We start from the raw sequence: 25,342 nt of genomic DNA, 5'->3' as shown, positions 1-25,342 counted from the left end.
AAAGCATAATTAGTTAAGGCATATAAAACTTTTTTTGTACTCGAAGTAAAGAGCTTGAATAAAATGAACAAAAAAGAAGAAGAAAAGGAAATAATACATGAGGCCCAAGTGGCGTGAGGCCTAATGGCCATAGGGACCACTGTAGCATGCAATTTGCACCTATAGGTCCTAAGTTGACTGGAAAAGTGCGAGGCGATTCCTTAACAAAGCTAATGGTGATTTTATTATAAGAAATTACAAGTTGGATATTTGCAAAAGGCATTTTAGACCAAATATAGGTAATAACAAGAAGGAGAACAATACAATTTTTAATTCTTAAAATTATCAATAACATTCCCAATTGATAATGATAACAAAACAAAATGTAATCGCACCTTCACATGTTTTTTTAAAAAATATAACTTTTGAAGGGTGTAATATAATTGGTTAGACTTGAAGTTTATTCTCTAAAAATTACCAGATTGGATCTCACAAGCTTCAGGACCAATGAAAAGCTTACATAATCGTTAATTTCAGGGCTCGTGAGATTAGTTAAGGTGCACGTAAGTTGGTTCAGACATCTATATTAATAATAAAAAAAAATATGTCATTTTTTGATATCTTAAAAGTTAGATGATAGAACTTTGATTTTTTTTATAGAATTGAACAAATTTTAGAAACCTATTATTTTAAAATTTCATGATAATTTTGATTTTTTTTGAAATATAGATTATGATTATTAAAAGCTTTTTTACTTGTATAAAATTTTTGGATAGTTTAAAAATAGAGTAATACACTAATTATTTGAAAAAACTAGATACAAAAGCAATGTTTCTTTTTTCTAGAAAATTAAAAAGACTAGTTTTATTTTTCTATATCTTTTAGAGAACTTGATTTATGATATATTTATTTTGAACTATAAATTGATAAAATCAAAAGATTCATGATTGAATTAAAATATCAGGTGGTAAATTGAGGTTTTGATATATGAATATTGTGGGAGTTATTTGTTGGTAAATTACCATCTATATTTGATGATGAGGTGGAGGTTGTTTTTCAATTGAAATTTTTATTTTAGATTTTTTTAATTTTTTTATATCATTACATTAAAATCATAGAAAAAAACCTAGAAAATTAATTTGATATATTTTTTAATAAAAACAATTTAAAAAATCATTTTAAAAAATAGTATCAATACAAGTTATTTACTGGTTATTTATGTAATGTGTGTTTATAAATTAAATATAGGGTACTTTTCAATTAAAATATATTTACACAATATTTTTATATTTTTAATATAATTACATCAAAATCATAAAAATAAGCCTATAAAAATCAAATTTATTATTTTTTTAAATAAAAAATATTTTAAAAAAATAATTTTTCTACCAAAATAAACACTCCCAACCTCTACAATTGACTCCACAGCGGATTCAAACTCGCAAAACCCTAACACTTTTGTTCGCACTATGACGGGAAAAAGCAGGGAATAAAAAAAATAGAAACAAAAGAAAAAAGGGAAAGCAAGACAAGGAGGTTAAAAGCACTAGGGTTTTAGACAGTCATCAACAGCATAAACAAAGAGTGAGAGAGAGGGAGAAGGGGAGAGAGGTTTAGGGGTTTTGGTGGATAGAGAAAATGGTGGCAGACAACAAGGGTAAGAAGTTGAAGGTAGCGGAGAAAGGCGAGGAGGACAATAACCAAATCGATGAAGAACTCATTCTCACATCGAGAAGCTCCAGGAAGATCCAAGACGATCTCGAAAAGGTAGTGTAAACTTTGCATGTTTTGGGTGTATGCGCTTTCAATGTCATATATATTTCATGTATGAAATTTGAGATTTTTTTTTCTGGTTTGGTAGAGTCCAATTGCTTTGCATAATTTTTGTTTTGTACATTTTGTCCTATATATATACTGAAAATCAGACTCAGGTTTATCCATTCTGGGTTTATGCTGTCAGATACCTGGATGTGCTGATTTGCTATGCTAAATGATTGCTTAAGTTGTTTAATTCCAGTTATAAGTATCTGGTTATGTGATGATGGATACTTGTTTCCAGAAAACCAATAGCTAATGCAAGTTTAATACAAAAAAACATAATCAGGAAGGAGGATTATGTTTAAATCATGATTGAAGTAGGATTATGTGTACAGTATGTTGGGAACGTTGCCCTTCTGAATGATATGCCTTGTTTGTTTCACTGTCTGATTATTTTATTTATTTATTGACGCTTGTATAATTTTTTTTCCTTATTTGTCTGTGTTTGTTGCTACTTTTATACTTGAACTATGCATTGGTTTTTCGGTGTTCATAGATTAATGAAGAGGCAAGTGATAAGGTTTTTGGAAGTAGAGCAAAAGTATAATGAGATACGCAAGCCAGTGTATGATAAGCGGAATGAGATCATCAAGTCGATACCTGACTTCTGGTTGACTGCGGTTAGCAATCTGTTCTCATCTGCTTTTTTATCAAAATATATAATTTTTAACTGCTATTATAATATGCCCCTGCCTTCTCTGAAACAGAGTTTCATCATTACATCTAATTTGTTTTGTGGTTCCCTGCAGTTTTAAAGCCATCCTGCTCTAGGTATTCTTCTGAGTGAAAGAGGATCAAAAGGTTTGGTTTTGTTCCTGTATGATCTGACTATTAACTTGTACACTTTCATTTGTTCCCTTCCCTTAGCTGCCTGTCTGTGTAGTAAATTTGATTCCCTTGTATTTTGGTAGATGTTCAAATTTTTAAGTTCGTTGGAAGTGGAGGATTCAAAAGATGTTAAATCTGGTTATTCAATAACATTTGTAAGTTTATTCTCTGCCCCCTGCTTGTACAGTTTTGCACGAATAACTGATTCTACTGTCTTTTCTTTGTTTGAATAGAATTAATTGACATCTTTTTTTTTGTTGTAGGATTGATTGAATAGTTCTTGATTCTTTTTTTTTATCATTTGCAGAACTTTGAACCCAACCCTTACTTTGAAGAGACAAAGCTTATAAAAATCTTTTGCCTTCCATGATGAAGGAACAACAGAGATTACTGCCACACCAATCAGCTGGAAAGAGGGCATGGTAACTTCTTCTTGTCATTTCATAACAGGTTTCTAAATTGTATATTCTGTTTGTGTTTTTTTTTTTATTTAATTGCATTTCTAAAATGTGAAGGGTCTTCCAAATGGAGTTAGTCATGAAAATAAAGGGAACAAGAGGCTTTTGGCTGATGAAAGGTTTATTTTCTCAACCTGTTTACTTTTTCTCTTATTTCCTGACTCCAAAGCTGGTTCTCGTGTTCCAATGGTTCTTTTCTTATCTTTATAAATATCATCTGTACTAGTACAAATAAGGGAAACATTAAAAAATCTCATTATGCAAACAATAATTTCAATTTTTCTTCGTTTGAAACATGATTTATTGTTGGGTAAACTATAATTTTGCTTTATAGATTCATTAGTGCTCCACTTCTACCTCCATAGTGTAGAATATCCAAATTTTACCCTTATATATATTCAAATTTGTCTTTAACTATTAAATAACTTACAACAAGCTCTGTTTTGTTCATTGTTTATTTTGGTTTTTCTTAATTTCTCTCATTTTTCTTGTTAGATCCCTATAACTGCAATAATCTCCTTGTAAGCACTTAAAAAGTAAGAAAAAAAATTACTTCAAAACCAAAATAAAAAAAAGTAGGCTATGTAATGGATAGAAGATAAAATTGGGATTATTTTTGAAATTGGAAGGGTAGCTTCAGAGAATTTTTAAACTATAGGTGTAGAAGAGGAACATTGATTAATGTATAATGGTGAAAATGAAGTTTACCCATTATTGTTTGATTGTCACTGGTCATGGTGCGCATTTTCCTGTTCGACCAACTTATGATGTCTTTCCATTTGATGAGTGTGTGAAGGGCCAATTTGATCTTTGTTTTAGTAATAGTGTTATGATGTATGCTTGTTTTAGTTTTAAGTGGAGTACAATTTGTGCTTGCAGGATGGCTTTTATATCATTGTTTAACTTTAGTATATTGCCTATTGTTTTTCCAAATCTGTTCTTTGTAATATTTTGTATTTTGTGCCTCACCTTCAAATTCACCTGCTTAAATGCAGCTTCTTTAGCTGGTTTAGTAACACTCAGCCAAAAGGCATGATTGATGACATGCAGGATGAGGTAAGTTGAACCTGTAGCTTACAAAGTAATAGAGTTTTATTCCTTGGTATAAGCATTATGGATATTTTTCTTCTTTACGAAATAGGTTTACTGAAGCTGTTGCTATCTCTTACATAATAAAATAACTGCAGGTTGCAGAGATCATTAAGGAGGATTTATGGCCCAATCCACTCTCATATTTTTAACATTGTAATTGATTTATTTTGTTAAGTCCTTTTCCTCCCTTTTTTTCTTGAAAATGAAGCTTGAAAGCAATGTAACTTTCCTAATTCTCCAATGTAGGATCCTGATGAAGAGGACTTTGATGGGGATGAAGCCGATGAAGGGTAAATGGATCCTATTTTATTATGTTTTGTGAATGTTATAACGTTTCTGGTGTTTTTCCTTCCATTTCAGCTGAGGGCATGCATTTTTTTTTTCATTATTTCATTGTTGGTAATTGGAAAGTTCATTTGATGGTTTTCTTGATGGCTTGTTGGATGTGAAGATATTGAAACTAAAATAGATGGAAGATACTAGTTCTGCAGAAGTATGAACTTGATAGAAAGTCTTTTAGCAAAACTTGACTAAACATGAAACCAAAATTCAATGATGTTTTTGGATTGATATACAAATCAATTTACAATTGCATGAAAATGAGACCTTCGACAAAAGTGAAGTTACTGAAGAAATCTGAAATCTGAATAGCAGGGATTTGGTTTTCCATAGTGCTTTAATGCAGGCTGACTCACTTTGGGCATCAACAAATTCCAATTGTGTAAAACATATTTAGTTATTTAAAGATTTTTTTGATCCTGTTGAAAGAAAGGGTTGCTGGTGGGATCTTAAATTCATTCTTCAGGGTTTGTTATGGCTGTACATATCAGGGATGCTGTATTCTTTTTCCTAGTAATGACATCATTGCTTGATCTTTCTTAGCTAGAAACCATCCATAAAGATGATAGCAGTTTAGGTGCAGCTCTAATGACTGATTAAAGAATACATGTGAAGTTTAGGCACCGTTCAAGCATTACATTATTGCTTGTTCTTTCTTAGCTATAAACCATCCTTTAAGATGATTCCAGTTTAGGTGCAGTTCTAATGACAGATTAAACAATACATGTGAAGTTTCATATGACAGACATTCTGCTGCTTATCACAATGAAATAAAAGTTTTGTACCATTATATCAAGCCTGTCAGACTGAATGAGAATTTATTGGAATCAGTAATAGGATTTCCAAAGAGGATTTTTCAAATGTTGTCTGATTACCTGTGTTTTGCCTAATTGCAGGAGAAAGATGGTGATGACTCTGAAGAGGAGGATGATGGGCAAGAGGAAGATGACGATGATGAAGAAGAAGATGATGACACAGGCAAATGATTTCCTTTACTTCTTCCGTTTACTTGTATCAGCTTTCCTTTTCGGTCAACACCTTGTATAAAGTGGTAAAAAAGGATTGCTGGTGTCATGTGCTGGGGATGGTAACCCACTCTTAACTTTTCTGTTGGTAGATTCCTCTACTACATAGGAAACTAGCTGGTACCATGGTCGGTTAGTGGTTTTCTGACTGTATTCCTGTTTCAGGGCCTTCCTTTTTGAGTATGGGGTTATTTTTATGATTTCCTCCCTGAAATGCAGGTTTATAGATGATGGTGGTATGTTAGCCTTTTATTATAACTCCTTTTGCTGTGAACCTCATCAAGTCAAATGTAGAATGTCTGTGGTGTAAAGCTATTTGAATATCCTATATTTGTTTGTCGTAGAAAGTTATGTTTGTGGGATAGTTGAGAAATCTATATAGCTTATCCTATCATAGAAAGTTAATGATGTGGGATTATTATGAAATCTATATAGCTTATCTTATAATGCCATTTAAACTTAATGACTAGCATAATTGGAACTGTGCAAAATCTTGTAGCTAACTCTCATAACTTTGAAACACCAAGTTTAATGTTCAGTATCCTACTCTTATTTCATTCATAATTAGTGGGAAGGCCAATAGGAATCATTGTGATCATGATTTGCCTGTTTCCCCAAGCTTTGCAATCCTTGGACCTTGTGGCTCCTCGGCAGCTTGAATCTTGAATAAAAAAATGTGTACAAACATTGCCATCTCCAATCTCATGAAGTTTCCCGACTTGATCGTCTTTGCACCTTCATAATCCATAAAGAACTATGTCTTGAGTATCGTCATCCATCGCTTTGATGGTATTTTTCTCACATTTGTAGGATATGGCACTTGAAGTCACATCAGAAGCAAAGCCAGGAATATGATATCAATGGTTCAATTCGGTGAGAGTGAATTTGTGAAATAGTCAGGAAAAAGGTAGGCTCTTTAGCATAGCGACCTGTGTTAGAACACGCAATATCAATTTGAGCATAGCAGTGAGAAGTGATTGAACACAATATCAATTCGAATATTGAAATTTAGCGGTAATGTAATGATACTTTCTTCACGGGAAACCTAAAAGAAAATCTGTGTGCTAGAAATTCTCTATTTGTTTGTCATAAAACTACATTCTCTTATAGTATAAATATATAAAACCACTCAGCCCCACCAAGAAAAACTACATGTATGAAGCACTAATCTAAATCTATAAACTAAGTAACAACAAAAACACACATTAAGAGCCGGCTATGGAATATTCCTGCATTGCACTATTCATACAGGTAACTACATGCTCATTGCACTATTCACATGATAGTTCATAGGCTTTTTTGCCTTTCTAGGCCATGAAGTTTTTCATTATTTGCACTTCAGTCATTATACTTTACTTCCTTTTATTTTAGTCATTCCAGTGGTTGGATGTATTGGGTCTTGTTTCACATTGCAATCTCTCGCATATGCGATATGATAAAAATTACTCCTACATTACATTATATTAAAGATTGATATTACAAAATATAATTATGGAGTTAAGTTAAACAGAATTCAAAATAGGGACTGGTATAAAGAGACAGCTAAAATTGTTGTAATTTTCCATTTTTACTATTAAAATGGCATGATATTCTACACTTTCATCCTGATAGTTTTTCACTTGTATATTTCAATTGTAAAACTTTATTTCTTTTGCATTTTAGTCCTTAACTGTTGAGGAATAAAAAGAGAAAAGTCATAGAAAAAAGGTAAGGAGAGAGAAAGCTCTCGGTTAACCATAATTAGGACTAAAACACAATTATTTTATTGTTAATGAGTTCATCTTGAATATAGAAATTCAATGGAGATGGTTTGGGTGCTAGATGATGTTGGAAAAAGTAGATTGAGATCTAAAAAGTTTGTTTTATTTTGATTTTTAGTTTTTAGGCTAATTGCATTGTGTTTTTGTCTTGAAAATTTGATTATAAAGGTTTATAGGATTTTTTTTTTGTGCGTTTATATGTTAAAAGATGTCGAAATTTTGGTTTCAGTGGTCAAAAATCTTGGATCTTAATTCCTTGATCACTTAAGGTGACCGAAAATTTCTTCAATAGTCGAAATGTTACTTGGCCTTAAAAAAAAAAAAAAAAAGGCTTGTGAGTGATTTTTTTTAAAACCCAAGCATGCCCTTTTTGGTTCTAAAATAAAAATTATTTTAAATAAGACAATTATTATTATTATTATTATTATGTTTTTAAAATCATACCTTGCTTTTCAAATAAGATTTTTTTATTCAATGGTGACATTAACAATTACTTTATAAATAATTATATATGAACCTAATATGCATAGTTTTTAAAAATTATTTCTTATAAATATTCAATGAGATTAAAACATTTTTTTTATTTTCTTCATACAATTTACTTAAATGAATTATTCCTTTATCCTTGCATACATTTGCATCAATATTAGCAAGGCATAATTTTATGATTTTTTTTTAATGAAACTTGTTTTTCAATTCATGAGAAGTTCTTTTTCAAGAAATGGTGCTTCAAATAAAAAAAATCTTTATTGAAAAAGAACAAAATACATAAACATGAAAAAGAAGTTTTCACTAACAATATGTTTTAAAATCATCTGAATTGAATTAAATTTAATTAAGATGTTTTAATTAAATATTTTTTGAAATCTTAATTTTTCATTATATTATTATTAAATATATTTGTTTGGTCAAACCAAGCCTAGTTGGGTTGACTGGCGGCCCAACATGCTTATCTCTCTCTCTCTCTCTCTAGAGACTGGGCTAGAATGGGTCCAACCCGACTAGGTTGGGTCGACTAACAACCCAACTTCTTCCTTTGTTTTTACATTGGACTGGGATGGACTCGGCCCAACCATCTGGTCGGGGTCTGCCAGTCCAGGACCGCATGATTGCTAGCTCGACCCAACAACCGTGTTAATTATCTGGTCATTGCATGAAAAATCATGCAATGACCAGAATAGGGAGGGGGAAAACACAAGAGGAGGAGGTGGCGCAACCTTGCTTAGCTGGAGGCAAATGGTTGTTGGAGTTGTTCCTAGTATTGTAGGGAAGACCAGAGTGTGGTTGGTGGTGAGATTAATAACGTAGGCACAATGAAAGAAGAGGAAGAAGAGGTGGCAGGGAGAAGAAAAATGGAAACAGGGGATGAAAGAGCGATATTTTGTCTTTAATAATGTCAAATCTCAGCCATTGATTCAGCCCCAAAGGATTCCAACTATTGGCTTAAAGTGATTATCATGAATTGGCAAATTTGTCACTTGTAGGCTGGTTGGGTTGGCTATTTTAAGGTAGTACCATAACTGTTATGGTGTCAATTGACCAGAAAGAACCATACTGGGGTGTAGTTAGATGTCAAGTCATTGTTTATGTGCAAGTTTTGTCAAATTTAATGGAGAGATGAAGCATTAAATGCCTTAGAAAAGAAGAACACTCGACCAGTTTTTTTTCTAGTTTAAAGGAAGAAAAAGATGAACAGTCACAAGACGACACATTATTTGGTCCCTTTTTTTTTACTGTTCAAAATGACGCTGTTTTGGACATTTTAGGGTTTTTGTCAAAGTTCAATTTGATCCTCCATCATTTAATTTCTTTCAATTGCACCACTAATTGACCATAAACTTTTAATTTTATGCAATTTTACTCTCATTGAACTTCAATGTTAGCCCTGACTCCAACGCCTTTTTAACATTTGACCTTGGTCCTAGATTTATACAATTTGACCCTTAATTGACCATTAAACTTTTAATTTTCTTCAATTTCACTTCTAATTTCAATCAATTGAGTCCTTATAGTTCGATGATTTTTGCAACATGGTCGTTGGCTAAAAATTTCTTCAATTTAGCCCTTAATTAACCCCATAACTTTGATTTTCTTATGATTTTACCCCTGATTTGAACCAATTGACTTTGTAAAAATTAAATTTGGTCTCTTAAAATTTTAATTATCTCAATTAAGCTCAAATTGGCCCCTCAAACTTATATTTTCACTAATTAAGCCTTTAATAAAATTAATTTGACCCATTTAAAATATAATTCAGTTCTTGGACCTAATTAAATCCTTCACCCAAATTAATTTTTAAATATAATTAAAACTTTAATTTGGTCCATGATTAAGTCAAATTGACATATTAAAAATCTAATTATGTTCTTGGACTTACTTTTTTATGTAGATTCGTTCAATAATCATGTAACTTGACGTTGAATTTGTATTGTATTTCCAATTTTAGGTAAAATGAAGTACAATTAGGCTCTCGATTCCATTCAAAATTATAGCTTGAGTTTTTCTACATTTAAAAATCTTCTCAGCTTGTTTTTGTCAAAATACCAGTTTTCTTGCTATTATTATTTTATCATTTTATTTTTATTTTAGAAAGAAAAAATGGTGAATTTAGGTAATGACTAAAAAAATGAGTTATAACATACAACATCACCAAAATGCTCCTCTTCTTATCCCATCATATATAATTTGTCCATAATTTTAAGGCTTGTGTAGTCTTGAGAAAAAAAGATATTAGAAAATGCTTTTAGGTTTTATTTTTTTGGATTATTCATAATGGTATTAGAGGTAGAAAGAGATGGTGGTGTATGTTATGGTTGAAGGACGTGAGTTATTTGTTGTTAGAAATATCTAGAGTATTAAGAGATCTTTGAATGTAAGATAAAAGTGATTATGATAATAATATAGAAAATAAAATGCATTTAAATTTAGTTATAGAATCTCTTTTCCAAAGTGTGAATTCAACTTATTTATCAATTGAATTCAAATTGCACATTATATCTAAACTCAATTATGGTAGAAAATTGATTCCAAACAACCTATATAAAAACATTTGATAAAACATTAATAGTATAAACTATTTACCCAACACACCAGTTTCTTAACAGTTTATTAAAGATTAAAAAATATGTTTCATGTCAATAACATGTTAGTCCTAACTTTATTATGAAATAAATTGACCTTCATGCATCTTGGTAACCTTTCTAGTTAAATAAAGTAAACTAGATTATGTGCATACACTATATATTTGTTTTCTTTATTAAGAATTTAAAATTTTAGCAAACTATTCACTAGCTAAAATTCAATCATGCAACCTTGTATGGGGATGTTGGCCTGTCTTGTATGCCTCGATATGTCTCGAATGTCCTTTCTAACCTAAACGTGTACGTGGGTTCATTCATTTAACTCTTTATTTTTAAAAAAATCCTTTTAAAATAAATAATTAAAATCATATTTAAAAAATCATTTAATTATTCCATGCATTTTAAATGAGATTTGAGTTTTTTTATGGTGATTTTTGCAAGTACTTTATGAATAAAAAACAATTTTAAAAAACTTAAATGTGAATATTCAATTAGAATAAAAAAATATATATTATTTTTATATTGTTTTCATAAATTAGTTATTATTTTATCTGTTAATATATGCACATAAAAATTATTATGGCATATGTTTTTTGGGTTGAAACTTGCTTTTCGGTTCATGAAAATTTTTTATTTAAAAAACATGTTTATGATAAAAAGACATGTTTTCATCAAAATAAAAAACGAAAACTAAATGAAGGAAGTTTTACCTCAATAAATATATGTTTTCTTTTAAATTTTAATTATTAGAATTCTTGTGAATTTTTTTTTTCAATTTCAACCTGCAACAATTGATTAATTGAAAATTAGGCTTTATAATTAATTTTGATTTACTTTTTATGGGTTATTCTGGTCTTATAACTTAGATAATGAATTTGACAAGTTAACTCAAGTTAATTTTTATGTCTCTTTTCTAATGGATTTGTTTTTTGTTTCACCCTTTAATATTGAGTTGATTTGAAATTGAGTTTTATACTTTTGTTTTGATTTGCTTTATATGATATTATCATTATCTCATGACTTCGATCATAAATTTGACAAGTTAATTGAAATTGATTCAGATAGATCCAATATGTTGAAATCTTAATATTTTTTAAAAATATTATCTTAATTTTTATTTGAGTTAAATCATGTTTTTACTAGATATCCAAATTATTTTTAGATCCATCAAGTAGACTAGATTGTATAAGTAAGCCACGAGAAGGTTTAATTATTTTTTTGGCTAAAAAACACATCAACAAAACTTAATTTTTGTTTTTACATTAAAAAATTTAATCCTACCAAAAGCGGTGCACGTTAATCAAGTAAGATCTACAATTTTAAGATTCTCAATGGCAAAACGACACCAAATTCCGACGTGGAACTCGTCATCTGGTTTGTCCGAACTATTTGTTTCTATGGTGGCACGCATAAGCAACGGATTTTGTTTATTTGGTTGCTTAAACTATGCTTACTGAAATTGCAGAAGTGGGAGTTTAATGAATAGTTAGTCCAGACTTGGGTACTACTAGCTATACTCCCTTGTGAAAATCGCTCGAGTAAAACTGAGGTGAACTTGAAATGGGCGACTCTTGCATTCCTACCGTTGATCTCTCACCTTGCTTCCGAGAAGATGATGAGGATGGCCTGAAGAAAGCCAAAGAAATTATTGGTCAAGCTTGTTCCGAGTATGGATTCTTCCAAGTAGTGAATCATGGTGTTCCGCTTGGTTTGATGACGCGAGCCATCGAGCTTTCCAAAACATTTTTCGAGACGTTGCCGATTGAGGAGAAGCTCAAATGTGCTCCTAATTCTGGTGCTCCCCTTCCGGCTGGTTATAACAGGCAACCAGATCAATCGCCAGACAAGAACGAGTATTTATTGATGTTTCCCCCAGGCTCTAACTTGAACGTCTACCCACAAAACCCTCCTCATTTTAGGTCACGCTTGCTCGCATAATTGTTTCTTTAATGTTGCCCTGTTATATTTTTTGCATTAACATTTCCTTTTCCCTGATTGATTTTTCCAGGGAGGTATTGGAACAGATATTCGCTTACTTTACAAGGCTAGGTGTTCTTATAGAGAGCATATTAAGCCAGTGTTTAGGTCTCCCTTCCACCTTCCTCAAGGAATTCAATGGCGACAGGAGCTGGGATTTCATGGCAGCCTTGCATTATTTCCCTGCAACCGAAGCTGAAAACAACGGAATCACTGAGCACGAAGACGGGAATTGCATCACTTTTGTTTTCCAGGATGAAGCCGGAGGCTTAGAAGTTCGCAAAAATGGGGAATGGATTCCAGTCATTCCTACGAGGGGCTCCTTAGTAGTTAACGTCGGCGATGTTATTCAGGTAAAATATATCTATCTTTCTCGGAGGAACATGCCCTCTTCCTTTTATTTTTATTTTTTTCTTAACTAAAATCCCCCTTTTCTAACTAAATTTTTGAGTTGATTTAATCATTTAATATGATATTAAAGCTTTCATGGGTAAATTAATTATTACGCGTTCGAATCATATAACTTTTATTCTTAGGCTGCAATTAATCTCATGTTATCATTTGCTAATTGTAATCATAATTAATTTTTAAAAGAAGAGTTAAATTACTAAAGCACTAGATCTGAAATAAGAATTATAATCAATAAATTCGGGCATATTATTGTTCTCTCCTATTTGTAATAATAATAATAGATCTGTAATCATAATAATCATTTGCTATTATTGTTCTCTCCTATTTTCGTCTGCATGTAAAATATAATATGCTCATAAGAGCTACAATATTGTTTGCTGACTCAATTTGGGCACCGGACACACATCTCAAATTAAGGTATTGAGCAACAATAATTTCAAGAGCGCAACCCACAGGGTGGTGAGGCCAAAATCCAAAAGTCGATATTCATACGCCTTCTTTTATAACTTGCACGGAGACAAGTGGGTTGAGCCACTGCAGCAGTTTACGAAAGACATCGGAGAGGCACCCAAGTATAGAGGTTTCCGGTACAAAGAGTACCAGGAGCTGAGAATGAGAAACAAGACCCATCCACCGTCAACGCCGGAAGACGTGATTCGCATAACCCATTATGCAGTCAATACCTCTTAATTAGCCTACAACATTCTCTTTAAATTGGTGTATCAATTTCCTCAACAAGAACCCTAATTAGCCTCTCCTTTCCTATTTCTATATATTACTATGACAGTACTTTTGCCAATCCTTAATTTGGTTGCTTAATAAGGGCATGTGGTTGTGAATATTATCATCTCTATTTCACTTGCATATATATATATATATATATATATATATATATATTATATATATATATATATATAAAGGATTTTTTTTCTTAAAGAATGAAACAATGCAATTTTAATAAAAATAATTAGCTCGAAGTTCTTCCATGAGTTAATCTAATAATGCAATCACCTAGCTAGGGTCTTTTTCGAATTAGTTTGACAAACAATGCCAACGATATTGTACTTAACGATACTGTGCGTGACTGGCCACTACATATTATACTAGAAATGAATATAACTAGATTAAATTTCTTACAAAAACAAAAAGAAAAAAGAAATGAATATAACTAGTAGCGTACGAATACATGGTTATCGCTTCTTATCATTTATTAAATTTTGTTGTGTCATTGAATAAAAAAGGACTTTTGAGGAAAACAATACAAATATATCTATTAGATCGAGAAAAGATATATGGTTGTTCAAAGGAAGTTAAAATTTGTAATATGACAAATCTGCTTGTACTAATTGCTAGATCGTTTTGTAAGAAAACTTGTTAGTGACCTTTTTTTTTTTTTTTTGATAACGTGGGTATCCGGGCCAGCTTACGCGCACCACAACTAATCCCACGGCCCACTGAACATCCTGCAAGCCCTAGTGAGCAGGTAAGGCACCGCGGGGGTGACAGACATACCGCATAGGAAGGACTTAGTAGAGACAGGAAAGGAGCAAACTTTCTAGCCCGACTCCTACTGGGACTCGAACCTAGGTTCGAAAGAAGGAAAGCTGCTCCCTCCCACCGCTGAGCCACGCACCTGTTGGTACTTGTTAGTGACCTTGATTTACTTTAATACGGTGATAGAATGAGGTGTTCCACCCACCATTAATAGAAAAGGAGATGATTACACTATTCTTAAACATATTCAAAGCTCCATGCTTTATATCATACGTACAAATAAAACCCGTTCCGGTCAACAGGTTGATTTGCAATCCAAGCAATTTAAGGTCTTGATATTACAATATTATAGTTAGATAAATTAATTACCATAATTTAAATAAATAAAATAATATAGACAAGTGAATGATCGATTTCACGAGAAAGATTTAATCAAGTAAACATCCACAACCAAAAACTAAATCTAATCATTAAGATGATACATTAATTTATATTTTAAATATTTATATTTTTTTAATATTAGTCAGTTAACCAATCCGTAATATAACTAACCCTAATCATTAATTAAACAACCACAATACTTGCACTAGTAATTTAATTTAATGGCAACCTTAAAAAAATAGATAAGGTGATAAATCTAGACAACATAATTATATGTAGTCAATACTTGATTTAATTGAATGTTTTCCCTAATATTAACAACATAAATCCGCTATAATTATTAAACTTAGTTGTTTCACAAGTTAAATATCACAACTCCGATTTTTGATAACAAACTTAGCAATAGATTTGTTAGAATAATAACTTAACAATCATAAAAAATAAGCATAGAAAAACATTCATACTTATTGTCGCACCCTAAAAAAATAATCCAAATGCGGATTCGACTGGCGATTTTTCTATTTGATTTATTTGATTTGGTTCTTTGGAGTCGCCACCTAGTATTTTGGTCACTAGGAACCCTAACTAGTCTCAGAGATCGGGTACGGGGACTGGTTGCGTAAAGGGAAGGTATTAGCACCCCAAATACGCCCTACCTAAGGTAAGCTGCATTGTTGTATTGTCTGATAAAAAACTAAAGTGTTATTGTACTTCTAGTTGTTGGTTTGTCTATGGTCCAAGAAAAATCCTCTTCGGTAAGAAGGTCTTTATCTTAACAGGTAAAATCCTAACCGTTCTAAAGTCTATACCAAAATTTTATTAATAATATTTAGGAATACGTTTTATGTATAAATTCATAATCCCAAATACTAAAAGAAAACAAAAAAGATTTTTTTAGAATTTTTGAAATATTGGCCTAGTTCTCATGGCTTGAATAAACTGGTTATTAAAGCCAAAATGCATGCTAATACATATATTGTTTTTGAAAATTTCCTTTGTTGTGTGAAAATATGATGTTATAATATTTATATATATATATATATTGGAGAGACTAGGCCGTATTTTTAAAGCAAAACAATTTTTTTTTGGAAAATATTATTTTTTTATGCTTTGATGAAAATCGGCTATTTTAATAGTGGGGTTGTATCCTTACGGTATAAAAATACAACCCAATATTAATCCACCTTAACAAAAATATGCAGGAAAAATCAACAATATTTTTAAGGAGTTTTTAGAATTTTTTTGCGAGCAAAAACATTTTTTATGTTGAAAGTCTTTGATGTTTTGACGAAAATCGGGTATTTTAATAATGAATTTATATCTCTACAGTATAGAAATACAAACCATTATTAAGCCATTTTGACAAAAATGCAAGAAAATCAACAATATTTTTTCAAAGATTTTTCAAAATATTTTTTTTAAAGAAAAAATATACATATATATTATATTACATATATAATATAATATAATATATAATATAATACAACACACACACACACACATATATATATATATAATTCACGTCCTGCGTGAACAGTAGGACGTGAATTATATTTCACGCCTACTGTTCATGCAGTGAACAGTAGAAAAGGAGGAAGAAGAAGAAAAAAAGGAGGAGAGGAAGAGGAAGGAGAAGGAAAGGAAAAGGGGCTCACCTGGCCGAAGGGGTTGTGGCTGCTGTGATGAGGTGGTTCAGCCGGTGGTTGCAGCGGTGGAGTTGGAGGAAGACGGCGTCGGTTTCCTGTTGCAGAGGAAGAAAGAAGAAGAAGAAAAATCTGCAGAAATTGGGCAAAAATGCTGGTTTTTGGCTAACTTTGGACCCGAATTTCTCATCCCTCAGATCATCAAATCCGACTCTATTTATAGGCTGTGGAAGAGGACAATCTTGTCTACGTTGGCAAAAATTTCAGCCCTTGATTCAGTTGGGAAGCATCTCAACCGTTGGCTCAAAGTGTGCACCTCGAGCTGCCAAATTTGGCAGCTCCAGGCTGTGAACTGCCCGAGGTGGCCACTTTGAGCCACTCAACGGAGCCGTTTATAACTTTTCCGACCCGACTGGACCATTCTCCGGGATAAAGGGGTTTCATGCGAACATGTTGGTGCAAGCTTTGTCGGATTTGGAGGCCACACGAGCCGGAAAACGCGCCTGGAAAGCAGCCACTCAGGCAGCTTTTTGAGGAAGAAAGTGAACAGTAACCAGCCGATTTTTTTAATTAGTCCTCCAGTTTTCAAATTCTTCAACTTGACCCCGGATCCATACAATACAGCACCCCTATTTACGCGCCTTTTTCAAATTGGTCCTTGGTTTCGGATTTTCTCAATTAAGTCCCTAATTGGCCCTTAAACTTCAATATTTATGCAATTAAGCCCCTGATTTGACCCAATAAATTCCTAAAAAATATATTTTGGCCCCAGAACTTAAATTTCTTCTAATTAAAGCCCAAATTGACTTAAAAATCAATTTTTCTTGCAATCAAATCTTCTATAAATTCAAATAAAAATCCAATTAAATCCATAAACATCCAAATTTGGGCTTTTCTCCTCAAAATTCAAATTTTCCTTCTCAATAGGGCTTTCATCCTTAAGAATATTTGTCAAAAATTCAATCCTTGTATTTTTAAAATTCCTTGACCAATTTTCTGACTGTTTTCTGAGCGCTTCTGCCTCCTGTTATTTTTTCTAACCTCTTTTGGCTATTTATTTTATTTTTCATGGGGACCCAAAAATGGGTTACAACAGATGCCCCCTCTTTATAATACTTACGGAGCATGGATTTTGCGCAGTAAGTTTTATAAAGATAAACCCAAAACGGCAATCCCGAAACTGATCTGGTCAGAGCTTAAACCGATCTGAAACTTTGTCTTTTACAAATTTTTCCTTAGCCCAAAAACTATGATCAAAACTTAGTCATCTCGAAATCCTTATCTGGCGATCCTCTGAATTCTTAATTTAGTTTGATCAACATGGAAATCCATCCGAGATCCCATCTGGTGATCTCCTTTAACCTCGAATCCTATCTGGCGATTCCTTTACCCATAACCAATACAAAAAAAAATGTGTGTGGTCTCATTATGATGGGTGACCTGTCCGAGTGGAAAAGGGAAATAGTGGTCTCATTCTTTGGGTGACCCACCCAGGGGGAAGAATGGCCTCATTATTATGGGTGACCTACCCAGGTAAAAAAAGATGAAGAATGGTCTCATTGTATGGGTGACCTACCCAAGAAAAATGATGGTCTCATTGTATGGGTGACCTACCCGAGAAAAATGATGGTCTCATTGTATGGGTGACCTACCCAAGAAAAATAATGGTCTCATTGTATGGGTGACCTACCCAGGGGGAAGAATTCTTAGTAAACTCCATGCTTTTTCTAAGAAATGGTTTCAATATGAGGTCTCTTCTGGCGACCTTCCTTGATGAATGTCGAAGTACGAGATCCCTTCTGGCGATCTCAAATAACTTGGAATCCCATCTGGCGATTCTTTTTATTCAAAGCTGAAATATTAGGTCCCTTCTGGCGACCTTCATCGAAATATGAGATCCCTTCTGGCGATCTCCTTTAGCCAAACAAACTTGGAATCCCATCTGGTGATTCCTTTTATACCAAAGCTGAAATTTGAGGTCCCTTCTGGCGACCTCCATCGAAATACGAGATCCCTTCTGGCGATCTCAACAACTTGGAATCTCATTTGGTGATTCCTTTTATACCAAAGTTGAAATTTGAGGTCCCTTCTGGCGACCTCCATTGATGAATATCGAAAACGAGACCCTTTCTGGCGATCTCAAACAACTTGGAGTCCCATCTGGTGATTCCTTTTATTCAAAGCTGAAATATGAGGTCCCTTCTGGCGACCTCCATCGAAATACGAGATCCCTTCTGGCGATCTCAACAACTTGGAATCCCATTTGGCGATTCCTTTTTACCGAATGTTATCGATGTCGTTCTTCCTGCTGGCATGGTTTGAAAACCATTATCTTCTCTTCTTGTTGTTCTAGAATCAACTCAATGATTCTTTCTTCGTCCATAATCTTGTTAGAATGCGCTAAGATCTCCTCCTGTAACGATCCAAAAAACATATATGCAATGATTTATGATTAGATGCAATGCATGCATTCGTACCTGGTTTTGAAACATAGGCCCCATGCTCTTCTTCTAGTTCATAAGACTCCCTCTTAACATGAACTTGCTTTTGAAGTCGTATGCTGGATTCATCTCTCGTGTTGCCTATCATATTCTTGGAGAAGAAGTCTTTGACTTTCTTCAAGTAGTCATTTTCTCAAAATGTATGACTTGTATTTGCCTTTTTGTCATGCTTTTGTCAAATGTTTTAGCTTGTTTTTTAAATCTATAGGCTTCCATCCAATTTTAAACACGTAAAACTTTTCATAAAACATCTCGGCTTGCCCCCAGTGTAGGGGTGCGATCCTAGTAATTCATTCAGCTAGTGATAAACTTTTTTTTTAATGAATGAAGAGATAATGATTTATTTTTTTTATTTCAAAAATGCATATAGACTCTGCAATTCATTATGCTATCAATGATAGGGTTGTACTTTAGGGTTAGCTTAAATTTCATATTAAACCATTTTATGATACTTTCTTTGTAACCACTCAAACTTGTTCAAAAAATGCATAAACTCATCATTTATTTAAAGAAAAGGTAGACAAACACAAAATCTGGCTGACATCATGAGCCCTGATTGCCTACTAGAGAAAATAAAAGCAATGACAAAAGCAAATGACAAAAAACATTGCTAAGGCAAATAAAGTCGTTTTACATTTTGAAAACTACGAGAAGTTCTTGGGTCAACCCGTTCTGAAACTTCTTCTAGTGTGTGGAAAGTCAACCGAGGCAATGCTTCATCTTCCTTCCCCACTTGCGCTTCCTTCTCTTCTCCTTCGATCTCGCCTTCTTCATTATTGACGATTCTTGACCAAAGTTTTCCAATCCTTTATCCCCTATCACTTTTGTCATGTGGCGATGGATTTGAACTGATATTGGGTGTGTCTTCAAATGACACCCATCTTATCTTGATGAGCTTCAACAACTTGTTCTTGAAACCATAGCACGTTTCAAGACAATGCCCGGGAATACCAGCATGGTACTCGCAAGTCAACTCGGGCTTATACCAGATGGGGAATGGTGGTTGTAGTGGTAATGTAGGGATAGGAGCTATTTGTCCAATGCTCAGTAGTTTGGCATATATGTCCTTCAGAGGCATGGGTAATGCGGTAGTTGTTCTGAAATGTATCTTGTGTTTGGTCGTTGTGGTTGTTTGGGGTTTGACTAGCCATTTGCTCGATTTAGGGGGAAAAAAGTTTGTTAAAGTTTATGCGGGCCACATGAGAGGTAGGTATTTGTGGGTTATATGAATATGTTATCTTGTCATTGGACCCACCTTCGAAGTTGTTAACGGGACCTTTCAATTTTCTTCCGAAAAAACCCTTTGTCTCCAATGGCTCAATTATGCGTCCAGCTTTAATTCCTTGCTCTATTCTTTCCGCTATGCGTACAGCATCATAGAAATGCTGAGATGAGCTACCCATTAAATGCTCATAGTAGGGTGCCTTGAATGTATTGGCGAACAAAGTCACCATCTCCGTTTCTATCAAAGGGGGTTGTACATGCATGGCCTCGTCCCTCCATCTTTGCGCATAAACCCTTACTGATTCTTGGCTTCTCTTTTCCATTGACATAAGGCTCATTCGATCTGGAGCAATTTCCAAATTAAACTTGTATTGCTTAAGGAAAGCCTCAACTAAATCCTTCCATTTCTTGATCTTGGCATTATCCAGCCTCATGTACCAACTTAGCGCCGACCCCGATAGACTGTCTTGGAAAAAGTAGATCAGTAACTTATCGTCATGAATCACGATAACCTTAAACTTCAATATTTATGCAATTAAGCCCCTGATTTGACCCAATAAATTCCTAAAAAATATATTTTGGCCCCAAAACTTAAATTTCTTCTAATTAAAGCCCAAATTGACTTAAAAATCAATTTTTCTTGCAATTAAATCTTCTATAAATTCAAATAAAAATCCAATTAAATCCATAAACATCCAAATTTAGGCTTTTCTCCTCAAAATTCAAATTTTCCTTCTCAATAGGGCTTTCATCCTTAAGAATATTTGTCAAAAATTCAATCCTTGTATTTTTAAAATTCCTTGACCAATTTTCTGACTGTTTTCTGAGCGCTTCTGCCTCCTGTTATTTTTTCTAACCTCTTTTGGCTATTTATTTTATTTTTCATGGGGACCCAAAAATGGGTTACAACACTTATAATATAAACTAAACAAAAAAGATAAAATAAATCTCGTAGTTTTTGAAATTCGAAGGCTTCTATAACCTTTCAACTAAGAAAAATAACTTTCTTGCATGAATATCGAAAAACTAAAGAAGAAAAAAGATGAAAAATATAATTTATGGTGTAGAAAAAAAGTGAGTTTTTATTTTCTTTATAGCCCTCACCTCATTCACCCCTCTTTCTTTCCTTTTATCAGATTAAAAAACCTAATACCCACCTTCCTACTAGTTCTTTTTTATCAGGAAAGAAAAAAAAAGAGTCATTTTTCAAAGTAGACAATTTATAGTTAAGTAATATAATAACTACTTTCTTATATAAAAAAGGAACAATATTAGTCTTTCAAGAAATTTTCAAACTTTGACTTTGGACTTAGTGAAGTTAATTTGCATGTGTAAAGACATTTTCCATATGAATAAATAATTGTCATGTCGGTTTGAAAGCTTGGGAAGTAAATTGGATTTCTTTCTTCACAAAACCTGTCTACTGGTAGAATTTATAGATTGTCTTAGAAAAATCATATATCTATTATATAAGCTTTTTTTCAACCGAAATTTGGTATGTTGATAGGTTTTTGAGTCAGGAATCCAACAAACTTGAGTTTATTTCTTATTTTTTTTCTTTATAGGATATATATATATATATATATATAGATTACACACACACAAAACGTTTCTTAACTTTTAAAATTTTATTTTTTTAAAAATATTTTTTAGGTTAATCCAAATTAACCAATATGATCGAGGACCTAGTTTTTTTAGTGGAGTCAACCCTCGAATTGTGTAATATCTAATTAGTAGTTCAACACCATTTTTAGATATTATCATCATGGCTAAGTGAATAGAGTAAGCACTATGGTTGGGAAGGATTGTGAACATTTTTGAATAATGGCTCGAAAAAGGAGGATGTGGTGGAAAGAAGAAAGATAATGAAGTGCATCGAGTAGGATCCATGTTGCGTAATTAATGTATGGCTTTATATTTACATTAAAGACTCAAATACGTGGTCATGAATAAAATGTTTTTAGAAGTTAAATTTTTATTAATTAAGTTTTTAATAAAATTAATTTAACCCATTAAAAATCTAATTAAATCCGTGTATTTTTTATATAAATTGATTCAATATTTATTTAAATTAACTTTAAATTTACATTCCCTTTCATATTTAGGTGCTTCAAGAAGGATGAAATTAAATTTTTAAAAATACCACAGATTCAATTTATGTAGTCTTTTTTTTTCTTTCTTTTATTTATGCATATGGATACTTTTTTAGTCTGAGCTTGACAGCCAAGGGTGGTTTGTCTTTTTTTTTTTTTTTTTTTAATTTGTTTACATGGCTGTCTTTTCAAAACTTTTGTTCTGTTATGGCAAGCTTATTTTATTGTGCCATATTTATGATTATTTCCCATCAGCAGCCCAACCTGTGATATTTTAATTCGTTCATGAGTTAGCCATCACTTTCACTTTCTTTTCCTTTCGCTACGATCAACCATCCCTGCAAAGCCTATATCTCCTATGCTAATATTTCTTAGAAATAACTAATCTTTTAGTTCATTTTGCATTTACAAAGGCTTTGTTATAAGGTGCGTGCTTCAACTATAATTTGTTTGCGCAAGTTCGTGCCTTTTATCTCCTTCTCTGCATTGCGCACAAACTTGATTTCATTGCCTTTCTGAATTTTATATTCTGCCTCTGCTGACAATTAATTAATTCATAATGTTCTTCTTTTTTTTGTAATTCTGTGTGTAATTGGAATAATTAAATTAAGTGTGTTCAATGACAACAACTACAGAGTTACTTTAAAAGTCTATGTTATCTTGATAAAGAAAGGTTTAGCTGGTGATGTTACTTCCACCATCTTAGCTGGTAAATACTTGCTTTTTTTTTTTTTCTTTTTCTTTTTTTTTTCTGTGCTAGCTCTTGGTACTTTCGGTAGGCATCCTAGCAATATAATTAATTAACGTTGACATATAACCAAGTTATGCTGTGAAGAAATGATTCTTTAAGACCATTGTTTTTTTTATTAATGTCATCGTACGTACCTGTGATGGATGAAGCATATAAAAGCTGCTAAGAAATTAAATTAATATTTCTACCCTTTTGTTGAGCTGTCATGATAGTTAACTGAGAAATCTAGAAAGACATTGGTTGCGCAACCCAATGAACTGTTATGGTGAGAGTTTTCTTGCTTATCCAAGAACAAATTTGCTGGAAAAAAAGAAAAAGAAAAAGAAAAAGAGTCAGCCTGCTGCACTGTTCGTTACCCTACCTGCTCACGCTCCATTTCAAGAGATTCTTTTCTTGTTGGCCCAATCCATATATCCTTGAAATAGGTTTTGTGACTTTTGTCATATGTTTATGTCATCTTACTTCACCGTGTTGCTGTTGCCTTTTGCTATTTTTCCAGCTTTTTTTAACAAATCTTTCCATTGTAAATTATATTATGAAATCTTATCTAACATTTTAAGTTATTGAGTTAAAATAATTTTTTAATATGATATTAGAATCTTAATGACCAAACGGTCAAGAGTTTGAATTTTATTATCTCTATTTATTTGATAAAAATTAAGCACAAGATAATATGAGCCTGCGCAAGTTTCATACTCAAAGGGCTTTTATTTAAGGAGGTATGTTAAAAAATAATATAAATTATATCTTAAAATCTCACCTAACAACTTAAGCTATTGAGTTGAGATGGTTTTTTAAAAACTGTGTATTCCAACAAGCTTTTCGGTGCTTTAGTTGGCCATCACGTTGAATAGTTTACTGAGAAGTTTGGGCTTCTCTGTAAAAAAGAATTTCTATAGCGAAAAGCATCCCTTTGTGGTCTAGAAAAACATTTGCTTCGTAAGACAATGAATTGTTGAGGTGCGATTTTTCTTGTCTATATATCTAGGAATGGATTTGCTGTGAAAAAAAAAAAAAAAAAAGACAGCTTGTTGCACTGTTTGCTATCCCTTCTTATTGGCCCAGTCCATTTATCCTTGAAATTAGCTTCTTCTTCCTTCCTTTTTTTTTTTTTTTTTTTTTTTTTTCAGATTTCTATATCATCTTAGTTCACCATGCTGTCGCTTCTTAGTTTGCCATTGATATTATCCTGTTTTTTTTTTTTTTCTACATATTTCCTAGGATATTTACTTTGCAGCTGCCTTTACGACATTGTTCCAACGAGCTTTTCTGTGCTTTACGACTTTTGTCACTTGCCACATTTTTTTCTTCTTTTTACATTTCCTTTCTTTAATTTTATCTTTCTTTGCTTTTGATTTTTGATCTAGCCCTTATTGGCTATTCTTTTACAGGTTCCTTTGTTACTTGGCCTTCTTTTAAATCCATTGCTTGCTACATGGATTTGCCGTGAAATCCTTTTTTCAGTGACAGTGCTCTCATGCAAAAAAAAAAATTACATTACTCTTCATCCTGATTTATCTATATTTGTGGAGGCTAGCTGCTACGTACAGATTTTAGCTAGTTGATTGTGGATTTTTTTTTTTTTTAGTTTAACGTGGGTGTCCGGGCCAGCTTGCGCGTACCTCGACTAATCCCACAGGCTCTAAAGTTAACGATCATGTAAGTCTCCAGTGACCATCATATGAACAATCTAGAGCTCGAACCTGAGACCATAGAGGGAGCAAACCTCTTGGTCCCAAGTTCTTACCACTAGATCACTACCTAGTTGATTGTGGATTTTAGACAGATGGGTGCTTGGTTCATTATTTTCACTATATATATATATATGAGATTTGCCCTTTCTCTATTGATTTACATCTGGATTACTTTCCTTGTGATACAAATTTTGCCCTACTACGTATGCTTCATAAATTCTTCCACCTTTTTTCCTGCTACATATGCTTCATACAAATTTTGGTTCATTATTTTCACAATATATATGAGACTGGATCGAGCATTAACATACTTGGCAATCTTGCACCAGCTTTCCTTTTTTCGCAGTCCTTTCTGGTCTTCACTTTTCAAGCTGACGTCCTCACCTTTGCTAGCGCTTCCCCTCACCACGCTCCATTTTTCTTTCTTATTAATTATTCCTTTTCTCTCGTATATTGTGGATAAAACATCCCTTCTCCACAACAGCTGTTACTTAGGTTGCATTAATAATAATAATAAAAAACTATGTCTAATTAAAATAGATGAGAAGGGAGGAGAGGATTTGGGAAAAAAGAGAGAAGAGAAAAGGGCATTTAGAGTTGATAAAAGTTTTATGACTTGAATGGCATATATAAATGTTTAAGCTTTTCATTTAGAACCCTAAGAAATGTTTTATAAGTACTAGAATATATCTCATATATTCTACGTACTATGATGCCACGATCTGTTTAGAAGTAAATCTACACTCCAAAGACAGCATGCAACAAATTAAAAGAGTTTAAAGAAAAAAATAATA

General features: G+C 32.7%; 1 protein-coding gene and 1 pseudogene across 1 annotated transcript; both read left to right on the top strand.

The window, feature by feature from the left end:
- Positions 1 to 1,385: 1,385 nt before the first annotated feature.
- LOC118031085 (NAP1-related protein 2-like) lies at positions 1,386 to 5,965 on the top strand (annotated as a pseudogene).
- A 5,870-nt stretch (positions 5,966 to 11,835) lies between these two features.
- LOC118031084 (flavonol synthase/flavanone 3-hydroxylase) lies at positions 11,836 to 13,591 on the top strand. The gene is made up of 3 exons (XM_035035366.2): positions 11,836 to 12,298; positions 12,388 to 12,709; positions 13,185 to 13,591. Exons 1-3 carry the CDS (start codon positions 11,940 to 11,942, stop codon positions 13,455 to 13,457), a joined length of 954 nt encoding a protein of 317 aa, XP_034891257.1. The 5' UTR covers positions 11,836 to 11,939; the 3' UTR covers positions 13,458 to 13,591.
- Positions 13,592 to 25,342: the final 11,751 nt, after the last annotated feature.

Source organism: Populus alba, chromosome 12, assembly GCF_005239225.2.
Source record: "Populus alba chromosome 12, ASM523922v2, whole genome shotgun sequence".
NCBI classification, from domain to species: Eukaryota; Viridiplantae; Streptophyta; class Magnoliopsida; order Malpighiales; family Salicaceae; genus Populus; species Populus alba.
Note: the sequence above shows the minus strand (reverse complement) of the source record. Positions and strands in the feature narration are given on the sequence as shown.